The following is a 16,309-nucleotide window of genomic DNA, read 5'->3' as shown; positions in this document are numbered from 1 at the left end:
AAATGATTGCATCTATAGTATTGGATACTTGCCAAGTGAGACATTCCTTGAGACCAGTAAGTGTAAATAGCATGAATAGCATGGATTACAAGCCCACCTGGCCTTGTCTACATGATTTTGACTGTTCACTTCTGCCAGAGGAAGAGCTTGGGCTGGAGATGCTAGGCAGATGGTTATGTAGTTATTAAAATTGTTTCTGTCACTGCAAACCTTTGGATCCTCTTTCTAAGAAATGCTAAGACTTCCTAAAATTCTAGTTTTTATATGTTGGCTTAAGCAGAATATGCTGTTCTTCAAATTGGAAGAATTCAATTGAATTGCAGCAAATGAAAGTATTAATACAAAAATTTTGTGGTTCCAAGGAGGAAACTGTTTATTTGCTGTGATTTTTGGAAGGCTACAAAATCAGAATTAATTTGGTGTATTTCATATAGTCTATTATGAAATAAATGTCTAGTTAGTTAAAAACCCATTCAAGGGTAATCTAATGTGGACTTCCTATTATTCTATACTAATTACATTTTATCAGAAACCAGATGGAATTTACATCTGTATATGTAACCCTATTAATGAGACATATGTTCACATTTGCTTATTTATTATTTTTTATTATTAATAACTTAAGTCCAAGTCTAACCGCAATCCACAATGAGCAGAATTTAAGAATGGATAGTATTGAAGAACTTGCTTAATGCTGATTGTTCCTTTGTCTCATTTAGAAATCCGGTATTATGATGAACTGTGTGCAGCAATGGCTGAAGAACTGAATGCTGTCGTTGTATCCGTTGAGTGAGTAATTAAGCCTAGTCATAGTGGGGTACCTGGGTGCCTCAGTGGGTTAAGTGTGCTGGGCGTGGAGCCTGCTTAAGATCTCTCTCACTCTCCCTCTGCCCCCCGCATCCCCTTGCATACTCTCTCTCGCAAAGAAAAATACTAGTCATAGAAAAAATAGTTTTTAGGAAGGGATCTTAGATAACCATCTACTTACTTTATTTTACAAGCAGGAAAATACAGTGCAAAATACAGGTCCAGAAAGATGAAGGGGTTTGCCCAAGGTCACATGAAATGATTCTGATATAACTTGCAATTTCTTGAACTAGCTTTATAACACCTCGAATTATCTTTTTATTTTAGTTTTGAAAACTTCTGCAAAAGGAATTAACTGAAACTGAGAAAAATATGCAATCAGTTATCTACAGCAAATAATTTTGTTTACTGCCTTTTAAAATTGAAAAACCAGTCCAGAGTTGGAAAAGTCATTCCCCCTGGAGTTCCGTTCTGTAACTCAGACCCTGTAAATAGAATGTGTTCAACGAATCCCAGTCGATGCAGTTATTGTCGTCATTATTACTAATAGTATTAAGAAGAATATGAATAAGAATTATAACAGTTGCGGTGATGGCGATAACACAAAATAATGCCGCTTCTTCCGTGGCAGGCCCTGTGCAGATGCTCTTACACGCATTGTCTCTCCTCCTTCGGATCCTTGTTCCAAGATCATCCTCCCGGCAAGGCCTTCCTTGACACTGCTATGTAAAATTGCAACCCACTTTTCCTCTGTTTCATTTTTCTCTAAAACTGTCATCAACCTCTGAGAGACCATATATTCAACTTATTAGGTATTTATTGTACTGAGTTGAAATAGACGAAGTTCGTTCTCCGGAGACAGAAATTTTCGGGATTTTGGCCTGTTTTGTTCATTGTTAATAATTGGTGCCTGGAAACATCGCTGGCAGATAGCGAGTTTCGACCAATATTTATGGAACGAATGAATAGAGTCTTTCTTAATTCTCATATACATCACCCAAGATAAATATTTTGATATTTTTTCTCTTAGATGAGGAAATGAGGTTGCGGAGCTAGCCAGTTATATAAATAGAGAGAGGCATGAAGCCCGCATCCTGAGGCCCCTATACTTTTTTGACCCAGTATCCAGCCAGTATTGAAGGACGCTGATAATGCCGAGTGACAGGGCTATGATCACATCGACCACCTTCCATGCTCCAAGCTTATCCAGAGCTCCTCTTCCCTCTGCCTCTCTCTGCCTGCTGTTCTTCTGTTCATGGCTCATCCCCTCTGTGCCCCTGCTTCAGATCTGAGACCTAAGAGAATCCTTTCTTCTGCAATCTCTCGGAAGGGCCGTCCTCCCAAGTCATTGGGCAGCGGTGATCCTTGAACATAAGGCTTAGAGTCCCGCAGAGCAGTGCTGCAGCTGCCTCTTGAGCAGATTTGCCTCCTAGACAGCTCTGGACAGCTCCTGGCTGGCCCTGGCCTCTCCGCAGGCCTCCCAGATCAGCGAAGGACCCGCGGTACAGTTTTGTAATGCAGGAACCTTCAAGTGAAGGCCTGAGTCTAGCCTGGGCAGCCAGCCAGCCAGAGGACAGCAGGGTCTGCTTAAGTAGCTGGGCCCCATTATGGAGCAAGGCCCCACAGCTCAGAGCTGAGGAACCAGCCTCAGAGACCTTCCAGTGGTTTCCTGTGTAGCTCCAGCTCCTCACAGGCCTAAGGACAGGATGGAGACTGCGCCTGCTTTACTTGGCACCATGAGGATTCCCTACACAGGCCTTACCATCCAGGCTTCAATGTAAGCAAGGGGCAACATGTCTAAATTCTTCCTATGTGCCGGTCTCCCCCTATGGGCATCTGTCTCACATAAAATAGGTGTTCTTTTAAGTCTAGGCTTATCATACAACACAGAAGGATAGCTAGGATGTTTTTAAGATTTCTTTTAAATATGGAAGGGACTGATTTCATCTAAACTTCCCATTGTGCCCCGTCTCTGTGGTGTGGTATCCATAAGTTTATCACTGGGACCCATCACAGGGGTAGGCAAGTACCCATGACCACCTGACCTCAGGCAAATCATTCACTGTCATGTGCAAACTGGGCAAAGGAATCCTTCTTGTGTGTCTAGAATGTGAGCTACTAGGAAGAGAAATCCTGTCTTCCTTCCTCTGGTTCCCATCACCCAGTACAAGACTTAGAACATATATGCTAAGTAAACATACTTTGAATTAGGTTAATGACTATCAGTTTGGACAATTGAGCTAAAAGGGCTGCAGATACTCTAAAACACTAGACAAGTCTGGAGGATTAGCGCTGTAGCCCATAGACTTACAAATTTATTTATCAACACGTGTTTGGAGCTCACAGCACACTTGTTTGCAGAAGTCAAGAGCTACGGTGGTTAGAATCCAGGCTAACCGGCTCACAAAGAGCCACATAACCTATGCTCTAGTTGAGGTACGGCCAACATCATGTGATCGTGTTTCTCTTGGAAAGTATATTCAGAGGTCTAACTTGGGAACATTATTTCTTCTCACTGCTCATCTCTTTCCCCTTTCTTTTATTCCATAAATATTTATTGAATTTCTGTTATGTGCCAGTTACTATGTTACACTCTGCTGACATCACAGTGTAAGATAGACATAATTCCTGCCCTCGGGGAGTTTACAATCTAGATGAGAAAATAAACAATGAAAAAGCAATGTTAAATTGTGATAAGTGATGTGAAGTAGAAAGCTAAGTGGTACGGAGGCATCAAATAGGTAAGGTCTTACCTAGTTTGAAGGGTCAGAAAATTCATGTCTTGGAGTCAGCGATGTTTGCATTGAGCTCCTAAGAATGAGCAGAATCTAGTTAGACAAATCGAGTTGGTCCTGGGTGTTCAAAGTGGTGTAATGAGAGGGCTTGGAGGAAGGGGAGGAAGCAGAGAGCGCTAAGGGAATGAAACACAAGAGAAGACAGGTGGAGAGATTTCTGGTGCTGACAAAGGAAAATAAGAAAGAAAAGTAGATGTCCTTGAGAGTGTTAGGAGGATGATAGACACTTGGTTCTCCTGGAATTCTTCTAGCAGGAGCTGTCTGGGGACAAGTGCTCCTTATCTTTTAGGCCCCTGGGAGTTGGGGGGTGGTGGCATGGATCAGCTTCTTATGGGATGTGGCCCTGGGGAGGATTCTAACCTGAGGAAGCTGGTAGGCAAGGGTTGGGGTCAGCCCCAGTAATGGATCGCTCCCACGCAGCCAGTACCAGGAGCTGGTGTGCCCCCATTCGTGCTGCTGGTGGGGGCACACCCACAGTTCTGGGGACAGACCCAGCAACTAAGGTAGATAAGGTCTCAAGTTATAAAATGAGGCCCTGCCTCTGCTCAGTTGTTTCTGTAACACCATGCTGTTTTTACATATTAATTGCACAGCAAGTATTTGTTAAATAAATACAAAAGTTCATCTTATACTACCTAAGATATGTGGATGTATCCTCATATAATCTGTGAATGTCCAATTTTATATTCATAAACCTATTTTCATAAATTTTAGTGCAGTTGAGCTATAACATTGTACCTTTTTACCTGTAGCTTATATAATAAGACACAGTACTGGAACCATAAGATGTAAGAGAAAAGGAAAACTTAATTTCTTTTTTTTTTTAAGATAAAATGCAAGATAATAGCAAAGTAGGCATGTGGGATATTATTAAATTCTATTGAATAAATCTATTTAATTCTATAATTAAATCCTACAAGGCATTTACATTGCTTTTTTGGATATGGAAAACTGTTTTAAGTTGCGTTTTGCTTTTAATTAAATCTTTACTATACTCAAACTCTCTATTTTATGTAGACGGAGATCTAGTCCCGTTCCATCAAATGTCAGGTGGCCTTGTGTGCAGAGCCCTTAAAACTTTACAGGGCTGTAAAGAATGTTGCTGAAGTAGATGGAAGAGAAGCTGCAGCACCTTTCTAAGTTTGCTGCTAACAGAGTTAGCAGCAGTGGGATTTTTATGCTTCTGTTGTTTTTAATTCATAAAATTAGATGAGTGCAAGCTGACAAAATCACAGTGCTTTTAGGAGGCCCGATACAACACGCATCTCAGTAAATAGTTGTACGAATAAGGTACTCAAAAAAACACAGAGTGAATGGTGACCTGGCTGTGGCTTTCTCTCTGTTCCTTTTCTGCTCTTCTTCTGAGTCCTGAGCTGAGAAATCTTCATGCATCACTCCTATCTGGGCAGCCCTGGAAGGCGGGAAGACCAAATTCCTAAGTTCTCCTCCAGGAAAGGAAAGATTTGCTGAAGACTTTCCTTTCACTCAGCCCAGGCCAACTTCAGCAAATCTAAAGGCCGGCATCAGAAATAATTTAAAACTAGAGAAAGCTAATGTTGTGCTTCTTTTAAGAAGTAGCTTGTTTTGTTTTCTTCCCTGTCATCGACTAATGAATCTCTCCTTTTTAGACATTTTCTAACTAATGTCTTCCCGTCTCTGTTTTCTAGTCACATGAAAAATCCATTGGTTTCTCTCTTGTGGTTGAGGTCTTTGAGAATTTTGGGGGAGCAGCAGGTGGGGGGGGGACTGGGGGGTAATCGGAGCTTTTACAACAAGTCTGTGTTGCCGCTGCGGAGCACCTGTTACTGCAAACCACAGCGAGGGTGTGCAGCCCAGCTCCACCCACACCTGAACTCGAGAAAGCTATGTTTAGCTCCCGAAGTCACGCAAAGAAAGGAGGTCAGAGGAGGAGGCACCAAGCCTGCTTGGGCTTTCAAAGCCACCTGGGAGTGTTCTGGCTCTTTATCTACCCTTGCAGTTATAGGCAAGATTTGCATCTGAATGGGAGGCAGTTTAGATCAACACCTAGAGCCTGGGGAGATCCCCGCTGTGTACTTAAGTAAGTCTCCCCAAGTCTTCAATTGTGAACTGTGTATCAGAGAATAGCTTCATTTCAACAGATCCCAGTGGGGCACAGTTCTAGGCTCAGTCGCTCCTAGGATTTTGGCAAAGCATCCCGACCTCTGTCAGTTCTTTTAAATGCCATTCTTACCCAATGGGTCAAGCCTTTGCTATCAGCTCTCCCTAGCTGAATGACAATAGTCCAACTATTACAGGAGCCGACATCAAACTCTTGAGTATGTAATTACGACTTTTCATCTACTACTAGAGGCAATAGAGGTGTCCTCGATGTAACCTATTGTCAGAGAGACTTAGAGGGCTCCAAGGAAGGTGGGTGACTTTTGGCTGGGCTCTCCGAAGGTTTCACGGAAGAAGCGGCATTTGAAATGAGACTTACAGGATAGGGACGTTGGATGAAGACTTGCTGGGGAAGGGCTCGGAGGATGGAGAGACCAAAGCACTGGGGATGGGAACAGGGAAATGTGTTCAGAGACCAGTGCCAGTATGGCTGGACTCGGTGATATTTCTGAACCTTGGCTGCGCATCAGAATTATTGGGGGAATTTCCCTTCAAATACGGATTCGCGAGGCTCCACCCCAGTTGGAATGTTTTGTCGAGGAGCTCAGACCTCAGTGTTTTTGTACAGCTCCCAAGATTATCTTCAGGTGCGCACAGAGTTGAGAAACGCTGAGCCATGCATAAAATGCAAGAAGTGGAGTTCTTAGAAATGTGCCCTGAGAGTGGGTGGGTTAGGAACAATTTTTTATGTTTTTAAAGCCATATGGCTTATTACTTTTCTCACAACATAAAGTGCTCTATGACATATTTTATATGTAAAAGGTACAAAATAAATATCTTTAAAATTTTGTGTGGAAGGAAGCAAAGTATGTTATTAACGATGTACCATGTGCCAGGCATTGTGGTAGGTGGTTTGTTGGAGAATACTGCAAAACTACTGAAATCATGAGACATGTTCTGGGATGTCAGAAATCTGTAGTTCTGAGAATTTCCTGCTTTGGTGAGGTAATGAGAAAACACACGTAGGCTGTAGGTTTTGAAGAAGGAGAAAATTTTCTAAGGCGGGGGTTACCCGTGGGTTTTGAAGTCAGTGGTGAGTTCACTGCACAGCTCCGCCACATACCCGCTGTTGTAGACAAGTTACGCATGCTCCTTGACCTCATGGTCTCCTTAAACCCACAGGTTTGCCCTGCGATGTGAGTGAGACACGTCTGCAGAGTACTTGGCGGGGTGCCTCACCTAGCAGGAATAAGATAATTTTTGTAGAGGGTATGCATTTATTAATTGATTAAGCTTCATTCCTGAGTTCACAACCAAATTTTGCTAGAAGGAGGCGTGTGCAATAACAGGCAGAAGCCAGCTCTGCAAAGTCATCTATCCCCGCAGTGAGTTGGGCAAACTAAGACCAAATTTGCCACAAATTCATCAGGTGCTTTAACGCAAGGTCTATCTATAATTTTGAAATTTAAAAAAGTCAGAATCCTCTTTTCATACTTTGCAGGAACATATCTTTAAACAAAAGCATCAGATAAATATATTTATACTTGCTCTGTTTGGCTCTAGCACTCATAAATTTTCTCCTGACTCTGAGTTTTCTGTGTCTACAAAAATATTACAGAACTTTTGCTATACTCTTCAGGTCAATTTCAAGTAACTTTGAAGGCTTAACTTACACTAGGCGACCTCAGACATATACAGTTTCACTATATTTTCTAATCTATGAAAATAGTGTCCCTTCTTATTGAATAAAACCAGAGAAAGTTTCCAGTGTAAACAAAGATAGGAGGTGATTAGGAGACAGATCTTTAAGGGAACTGGGAAGACTCTATTATGACTCTTTGTTTTTTTGTTGTTTACTTTGTTATCTGAGCCAATTATTAATCGACTGATAAGATTGAGGCAGTAGCAAGGTTTTTTTTAGATTACCAATTTCTCTTGATTCAGAGTCACTAAGACCTTTTGGGAAACAACATCTAACGATTCAATTCATGTGTGTGTACAGGTAGAATGTGTTCTGACACCCTGAGCTACCTGGAAAACCTGGGCATATGGAATCTTGCTGAGACAAAATAGCCTTTATTGTCACTACTTGAGTCATGAAGTGCATTTGTTTTTATTTCATTGAAAGAATTAAGAATTCAGCTTGGTGGCATCTGGGTGGCTCAGGCAGTTAAGCATCTGCCTTCAGCTCAGGTCATGATCCCAGCCAGGGTCCTGGGTCAGGCTCCCTGTAGGAAACCTGCGTCTCTCTCTCTTCCCCATCTCGATCTCATTCTTTCTCTTTCGCTATTTCACTTACTATCTCTGTCTCTCTCTCTCAAATAAACAAATAAAATCTTTAAAAAAAAATTCAGCTTGGTAAGGGGAGCCTTGGTGGCTCATTTGGTTGAGCTACTGACTCCTGATTTCCGCTCATGTTGTGATGTCGGTGTTGTGAGATCCCTCTGCCACTCTCTCCTCTCTCTCCCTCTCTCTTAAAAAAAAAAAAAAGAACTCAGCTTGGCAAAACTGAAGTTCAAACATTGAGATCTTGTCCTAGAACTGGGGGTAAATGGAATCATATGAGATGGCGCCATCTAGTGGACAAAATGGTGTGCTCCTACTCCTTTCACTCATTAACCAATAGTATAGCAGCCACTCTAGGACACAATGAAATTCAACCGGAGAAAAAACATTTTGGACGATTAATTGGTCCACAAATGGAAAAATAAAAAGGAAGTTAGAAAAATCATTTTGTCCATTATAAGGCAACCACTAAGGGAATTTTTTTTATTGCATTTAGAATTTTCAAAACGCAGTCATTCTTGGGGCTCCTGGGTGGCTCAGTCGTTAAGCGTCTGCCTTCAGCTCAGGACGTGATCCCAGGGTTGTGGGATTGAGCCCCGCATCGGGTTCCCTGCTCCGCTGGGAGCCTGCTTCTTCCTTTCCCACTCCCCCTGCTTGTGTTCCCTCTCTCGCTGGCTGTCTCTGTCAAATAAATAAATAAAATCTTTAAAAAAACAAAACAAAACGCAGTCATTCTTGAGTAACCAGATCAAAGTTCACTACTTCTCGGAGTATTTCACAAATATTTGTCCATTTGATTGTATCTGTACTGAATGTCAAAATACTTAATTAGCTAGCTGGATTTTATATTGGGGGGGAAACTTGTTTCCGAGATAAAATGGAAATTAAGAGACCTGAATTCTTAATATTATTAGATTTTAATTAAGTAATTAGTTTCTATCCCACCTTGTTTTTTATCTGTGTTTGACTTGTTTTACAAATAAAGTAACTTTTGGGTGCCTCGGTTTCTTTTGTCTGCAACAGGGAGGTACGTTAATATTCAGGGTTTACTGGATGCATGATTATGTGCCTAGCACACTGATGGATACTGGGACCGCAGTGATGAATAAAACACAGTCCTGGTATCAGAGAACACACCCTTTAGAAGAAATACATAAAGAAATCATTTTAAGACGAGGCAGAAAGAACAGCAATATACCCCAGCATGTAGAAGTATCAAGGAGTGGTACCCAGCTCAGCCCCATGAGCAAGTTGAGTTTTAGTCAAGGAACACTACCTGGAGGAGGCCAACCCCTTGAGTAAGGCTTAAAGGATGAGTAAGAATTAATAAGGAAAGAAGGAGGAGATTGAGAGGGTCCTCCACGCCGAGCCTACCAGCAAATATGGATTTGTAAGATGATATTATGGGTGGGGCATTTGACAAAACTAGGTTCTTTGAAACTGGTAAGGGCATAGGAATCCTACAAAGTATAGAGAGTAGGATCCCAAAGGGACTCTGATATTACAAAGTGGGGTGATAGGAGAAGCCTCAGAAGTGTCCCAGAGGGCTGTCCTGGCTGTCTGGCAGACTTGGCTTCCTGTTTGCTGGTTGGCTACTAGCCTTTCCGTTCCAGCCTCCCAGGGAGTGAGCACATTGCCTGGGTTTAATGCCAGGCTGGCATGACCTCTTCATCGGAGTAGTTTTACTCTATTTCTTGAGTAAATCATGAAGGATACCATATGGAGTCATTAAACATGAGACTAATGAAATGGTTAATGTTGACAGGTCACCTTCTAATCCATCAGTGTTGTGAATTGGATCACTAACTTCCAGAAATAAAATTTCAAAATCTGTTGTGGTTCTACCCATATCTTAATAGTCAACACTCAGCTTTAACTTTGAAGTTTTATTTTCCACTGGTGATGGTCTAGGTGTTTGTTTTGTTTGGTGGCTGATAATAGAAAGGGGGGAGGGAGGACTATTGCTAATAGAAAATCATTACATTCTTTAAGTATCTGATTTACAAGAAAATGAATGGTTTGGGACGCCTGGGTGGCTCAGTCGGTTAAACGCCTGCCTTCAGCTCAGGTAATTATCCCAGGGTGCTGGGATTGAGTCCCACGTCAGGCTCCCTGCTCAGTGGTGATCCTGCTTCTCCCTCTGCCTCTGCTCCCCCTGCTTGTGCTCACTCTCTCTGACAAAAAATAAATAAATAAAATCTTAAAAAAAAAAAAAAGAAAGAAAATGGATGGTTCATTTTTATATTTATTTTACTATTATTGTTTTTTAAAGTAAGCTTTGTGCCCAATGTGGGGCTCGAACTCCCAACCCTGAGATCAAGAGTTGCGTGGTCTACCGACTGAGCCAGCCAGGCACCTCTTTATATTTATTTTAATTCCTCACTTGCATATTTCTGTGTCAAAAGAACCAGTTGCCCCTTAAACTTTAAATGGCCTATGAAGACTTGGTGTAGCCCTTAAATGAATACAACTTTTGTCTTCACAGATACAGGCTAGTTCCAAAGGTTTATTTTCCTACACAAATTCACGATGTTGTGCGTGCCACAAAATATTTCCTGCAGCCGGAAGTCTTACACGAGTATTCGGTTGACCCAGACAGAATTGGCATCTCTGGTGACAGCGCTGGTGGGAATTTGGCTGCAGCTGTGAGCCAGCAGGTAACAGCTTGCCCTGTCGTGCTGGTGGTAGGAGGGCTCTGGCTACCTCCGGCAGACCAACACACACATTCTCCACCATGTATGGCAAAGGCGTAGCAGGTGGGCTGGTCGGTAGGGGGCCAGGTTATTCCAATGACTGCACTTGGAGAGTTCTCAGATCTTTTTGAAGTAGAAAGAGGGGTCAATGAAAGAAGTGTCATCTCTCAGTCCTCGGAAAGGCCCTGATTATGATTAATATGAAAGAAAGGCTACTATTGTATAGGGCTCGCTTGCTGCTCAGGGATAGGCATAGAAATCAGGCATCCCTGGCTTCCGTTCCATGTCGGACTTGGAAAATGTATTTGTGCTTAAATTCCAGTCGCTAAGATTGCTTCCTTAAGAACTTTGAGTCAAATTGACAAGTTAAAAAGCGTTTCCTCCAAAGTTTTTTTTTAAATACAAAAGAAAAAATTAAAATGGGTCAGCCACTTCAAATGTTATCATACAAGTTCACCTGAGCTTACTAGGTTAAATTCTTGGGAAACTATCTAGCTCTAAGAGCACCCGGAATTTTGGGCAGCTGTGTAAACTCAAAGATAAATACATTTTCTTCCTCTGATGGATTCAATAAGTTTAGAAGAGCAGCTCTGTCTTCTCGCCTCCAAATTTCTTTTGGTGTTCTCAAATAGTATCCCCCTTCTTATCTGTGGTGTACCTCAGTCTCTTCTCCTTTGCTGTCTGTAAAGAACTTTGGTTTCTGGCGTTGCCACGTTTGCTATACCTGTGTCCAAATGTGGTAAGAAGAAAGTGCTGGTGCAGTGGGGAGAGCCTCATGGGCTTTCCAAGGAACCAGAACTGGGATGGAATCCAGGCCCCCTGCTTTGAGAGCTATAGGGCTTTGGGCAAGCACCTGAACATCTCTAAGCCTCCGGAAAATGAGGATAATGCCATCTGATGGCAGGGCTGTTGCCAGAACTTAGTGAAATGATGTATATACAATTCCTGGCACGTAGTAATAGTGATATTAACCAATCATTTCCTTTTGCTTTGATAGAACAGTGACATCTTTCCTGGCGATGGGGTTCTAAACTCTGACATGAAACAAAATTGTATAGTTAAAATGGCCTGAAGACGGTTTAGTCGCCTATAAAACACAGGGACCACAGAGGTTGTGTGAACATATATATATCACCGTAGACACGAGAACTGTGTATAAAATGAGGCCGTGTGTTCGCATTTTGTGGGGGTGTAGGGGAATTGAGATCTGCCGAGGTGGAGGAGGCATTCACGTTCCCATTTCAGCCTCAGCTCTGGGGTGCATGCTCGTTAAGGAGAACGGAGGGCACATTGCCAGCACCATTCACATTCTGTCTCTCTCACCCAGCACGAACTGCTCATCAGAGGGGATATCCCGAGGTCCTACTCAAACACTGTGGAGCCCCATCATCCATTCCTTTAGCCTTTCCTGCCCCTCTCCTCTGGAAGGGTCACACTAGTTTGTTTCTCTCCAGGAAGCCATTGCCTTTTTGGGCCTTGCAGAGAATACCGAACTAAATAAGGGATAAATAAGGTTATCCATCCGTCATACCCAGCAAGGCGTGCTAGTGCCAAAGAATAGAGACAAGTAAAGTGTGCACGGGAGTTTAGGACCTAAGAGATCGCATACATTTGCAGGGGCCACTCAGACATCATACCTTTCTTAGTAAATATCCAGCAGCTTGATCGGGGTGGTGGTGGTGGGTGATGGGGGGGAAGTTTTATTTTTTAAACTACATTACTTAATCCCATGGTGGTAGAAATTTCGTACTTTTACCCTTTGCAAAGAAAGGCATCAAGCTACTTTATAAGGTGTGGTTTCTGTGAAAGGAGCCATGCAAAAAGAAATAATGCGTTTGCTTCCTCTTCTCCAGTTTATTCAAGATGCCAACCTCAAGAACAAGCTCAAAGTACAAGCTTTAATTTACCCGGTTCTTCAAGCTTTAGATTTTAACACACCCTCTTACCAGCAGAACGTGAACACGCCAGTCCTGCCCCGTTCTGTCATGGTGAAGTACTGGGTGGACTACCTCCGAGGCAACTATGACTTTGTCCAGGCGATGATAGTTAACAACCACACTTCACTTGACGTGGAAGAGGCCGTTGCCCTCAGGGCCCGTCTAAACTGGACGTCCCTCTTGCCTGCCTCCATCACAAAGAACTACAAGCCTGTCGTGCAGACCACTGGCAACACCAGGATCGTGCGGGAGATCCCTCAGCTGCTGGATGCCCGGGCAGCCCCGCTCCTCGCCGAGCAGGAAGTCCTGCGGCACCTGCCGAAGACCTACATTCTGACGTGTGAGCACGACGTCCTAAGAGACGATGGGATCATGTATGCCAAGCGTCTGGAGAGCGCAGGTGTGGAGGTGACCCTAGATCACTTCGAGGATGGCTTCCACGGCTGCGTGATTTTCACCAGCTGGCCCACCAACTTCTCCGTGGGAATCCGGACTAGGAATAGTTACATCAAGTGGCTGGATCAAAACCTGTAAACGAGTCACATTTCTAGAATGCTTGAGCCCGTCTTGACCTCCTGCACCTGCTTTGGAAAGAGATGCACTTTTTAGTTGACTGATTTCCCCTTGTGACTTGTGAGTGATGGAATCTCTATTCCCTACATACTTTATGTTAATTGAATTTTTGGAAATGTGTTTGACAAACGTACGTACAAAATGTCGGAAGCTGGTTCTCAAAGTGGGCCAGTCTCTCTGTTGTTGTTTTAGCCAAACTGCTACCAATACTCATGGCTGTAGACAGCAGGACAAGGAGCTGAAATAGCTTTGGGTTCTGTCTTCATCAAGAAATTCTTTCTAGAAGAAATTCTTCCAGCTGCGGATGACATAGTGACCTTTAATGAGTAAAGAAAATGTGGGCTCTTCTTCAACTTGCTAGGGTTTACTTTAAATTCAGAGCAGTGTTACTTGTGTTCATGTACAGGTCAGTGCTGGGTACCAAGTGCCCTCTGTTCTTTATGGATAGATGGTTTTGTTTCCTATGGGAATTTCAGCAAAGGCGTTCTAGCAAGGACAAGTTTCTCAAATGACTTTCTTCCTTTAGAGTATTAATTTTATGGGATAGCTATCTGAAAGTCCAGTTGGATTAGGACGATACTTGAAAGTTACTTTCTACCACTATTATTAGAAAATATAAAGTTGCATGGACTGGATATCTGTACATTGTTAAATTTTTTGGTTATGCTATCTCCGTGGGGGAGATCTTCTGGGAGCAAATTCATTTAGATTTAGGATAAATTTTCCATTACGGAACAAGTAAAGACAGACAAACTAACCAACCTATTTATTTTCATAATGAATACTTCTGATGTAAATTACCAAGAGCAGTGTGTAATATATTTGGCATAGTCAGAAAAGAAGATACATTTAATATTGAAATTATGAAAAATACCTTTAGAGTGTCTAGTTTATTCTTGAAAACTCAATTTTTTCACTTACGTGGCTTTAAAATGGGGCTATTTTGGTATATATAATGTATTGTTTATTTTTTTAAGTTATTTAATGTTAATATATGCAACTAGACTTAAGATTTTTCAGAATAACATCTATAATGAATATTAAAAATAATGATATTTTTTAAAAACTACCTTAGAATTATATCAACATGTAATTTTATGGGAAGAGGTAAAGTAGCTATTAATACTACTACACATTAGGCTTAAATATTTCGATGTTTATATGTAATCACAAATGAAAATAATTAGAAACTATGAGTACACCTGGTAAAGTCGTCTAAGTTTATAGTTCAATAACTTAGGTAAGACACACACTGCTCATTTCTGCCCGCTGTGGTCAGAGGAACGCTAGCTCATATTCTCCTGGGGGAAGCATACATCGGCACCTGGTGCTTTCACCTCTTTTATCTCCTTCCAGCCTGGTCTTGAAGTTACAGTAGCCCAAGCTTGACTTCGTGTAAAGCCTTCACTACCAGTGGGAAGGTCTTTGGCATAGCAAGGGACTCCAATTCTGGGAACCTTTTCACTGCTTTGAAAGGGGGGGCACTTCCCACTTCTGCAATCAAAACAATGAAAATGTGCACCCTTATTTCTCATTTGTTGTACAAGCCAGTAGCATTTTATGTACAAAATGTGTGTGTGTGTGTGTGTGTGCCTGTGTGTATAAAAAATAATCATGCAGATTAACATGCTAATGGACGGAGACAAGTCATTTACGATCTCTGGGCCTTTTTCCCTTTCCTCTAAAATCAGCAATTTGAATTACTCAATCTACGAGGTCTCTTCCAACTGTAAATTGCAACCATTCTGTCAGACTGGCAAATTGTATTGGCTTCTTCTCCAGTGTTTTGTTTTTTTGTTTTCTGGGGGGCTTTTTGTAGGTCATTTTTTCATATACATAGACACAAATATCATCAAAGATTTTTTTTTTTCTAAAAATCCAGGATTTTGGTTCTTACTCTTTGACAGCTACTCTCCTCATTTAATACTATTGGGGTTATTTTTTATACCATTTGAAGGGACCAACATCTGGGCCTTAGTTTGAGGTTATCTACCTCTAGAAAGACAAGGGAAATATACATGCAAAGAGTTTCTTAAAATGGCATATGTTCCCCCAGAATTATGAGCCAAATGCTATAGTAATTACAGATAACAAATGATTCTAGATCTTTAAAGGGTTCTCTTGGATGAAAAGGGAGTGGAAGAAAAGGGGTCAACCACTGTTTCGAACGAACACTTGAGCTTCATTAAAGCTTTTATGTGTGTGAATAATTTGTCCAATGACTTGCACTGGAACCCACCTCAGACCTTGCTTGAAGTTCTTTCTTGAAATTCTCCCTGGAAAATAACAGTTGGGAATCAGGATACACAAAAACCAGTAGGTATAAGAGAGGCTAAACCAATCAAAAACCTAAGTGCTAAGAACTCCTTTGGGAAGCCTACTGAGTTTCTGGTGAAGATATTTTAGCGGGGGGTGAATTTGCTTTCAATTGGTGTTCTTATATTAAAAAGTTTATGCTCTGCAGATTGATTTTGTAGTATGATGGCTTTGTTTCATTTTCCCATTTTATGAAAAAGTTGATAGTCTTTTTTAATATTGTTGCTTGTGAAATATGAACATAGATATATGAAGAAAAATCCTTGAAGTGCTGCAAATATCGTGGAGTGTAAATTAGTCTTAATGTTTTATTGTTGATTTGTGAAGAATTTGAGACTATTGTATAATTATCTTGGTGGCTATGATATTTTATGCATGACCTTTTAACCTTTGACTTTTTGTTTATTTCCCACTGCCAAGAGGAAGGCAGATTTTATGAAGGATTTTGGTAGCGAATCTATTTTATAAGATGAAAATCCAGGGTGGAGATAGGAAAGTCTGTATTTGTTTCAACTCAAGTTTAGAAATAAAATGGCTCCATCTGGGAATGTGCCTCTTTTACTTCTTCTTGTCTCTTTTTCTGGTTCCCATCTCTCTCTCTGGATCCTCTCTTCCCAGCTCTGCCCAAATCTTCTGCCCACCAGAGTCCCTCAGCTGCCTTGTGATCACTGAGAGGTTGGTCAGTGGCCTCCTTGATGACATTCATTTCATGTCTGGGTCCAGTATGTGCTGTTCATGTTGGGGAAACCTGCCTCAGACTGGCTAGAGTCCTCCTAAAAGTGAGGCAGGCCCTGAGACTCTCTGGCGACTTTCGATACTCATA

At 41.7% G+C, this 16,309-nt stretch overlaps 1 protein-coding gene across 1 annotated transcript in view; it reads left to right on the top strand.

Annotated features, from left to right (window-relative positions):
- Positions 1-16,034, top strand: part of NCEH1 (neutral cholesterol ester hydrolase 1) — a 61,532-nt gene extending 45,498 nt beyond the window's left edge. Inside the window, exons 3-5 of the mRNA XM_045788656.2 lie at positions 720-789; positions 10,453-10,624; positions 12,514-16,034. Coding sequence (XP_045644612.1) covers positions 720-789; positions 10,453-10,624; positions 12,514-13,131 — 860 coding nt within the window. The 3' untranslated portion in view covers positions 13,132-16,034. The remainder of the gene's footprint in view (positions 1-719; positions 790-10,452; positions 10,625-12,513) is intronic.
- The last annotated feature ends 275 nt before the right edge of the window (positions 16,035-16,309 follow it).

The sequence above is a fragment of the Ursus americanus genome, chromosome 4, assembly GCF_024610735.1.
Source record: "Ursus americanus isolate L20-20 chromosome 4, mUrsAme1.1.p, whole genome shotgun sequence".
In the NCBI taxonomy this organism is placed as follows: Eukaryota; Metazoa; Chordata; class Mammalia; order Carnivora; family Ursidae; genus Ursus; species Ursus americanus.
Note: the sequence above shows the minus strand (reverse complement) of the source record. Positions and strands in the feature narration are given on the sequence as shown.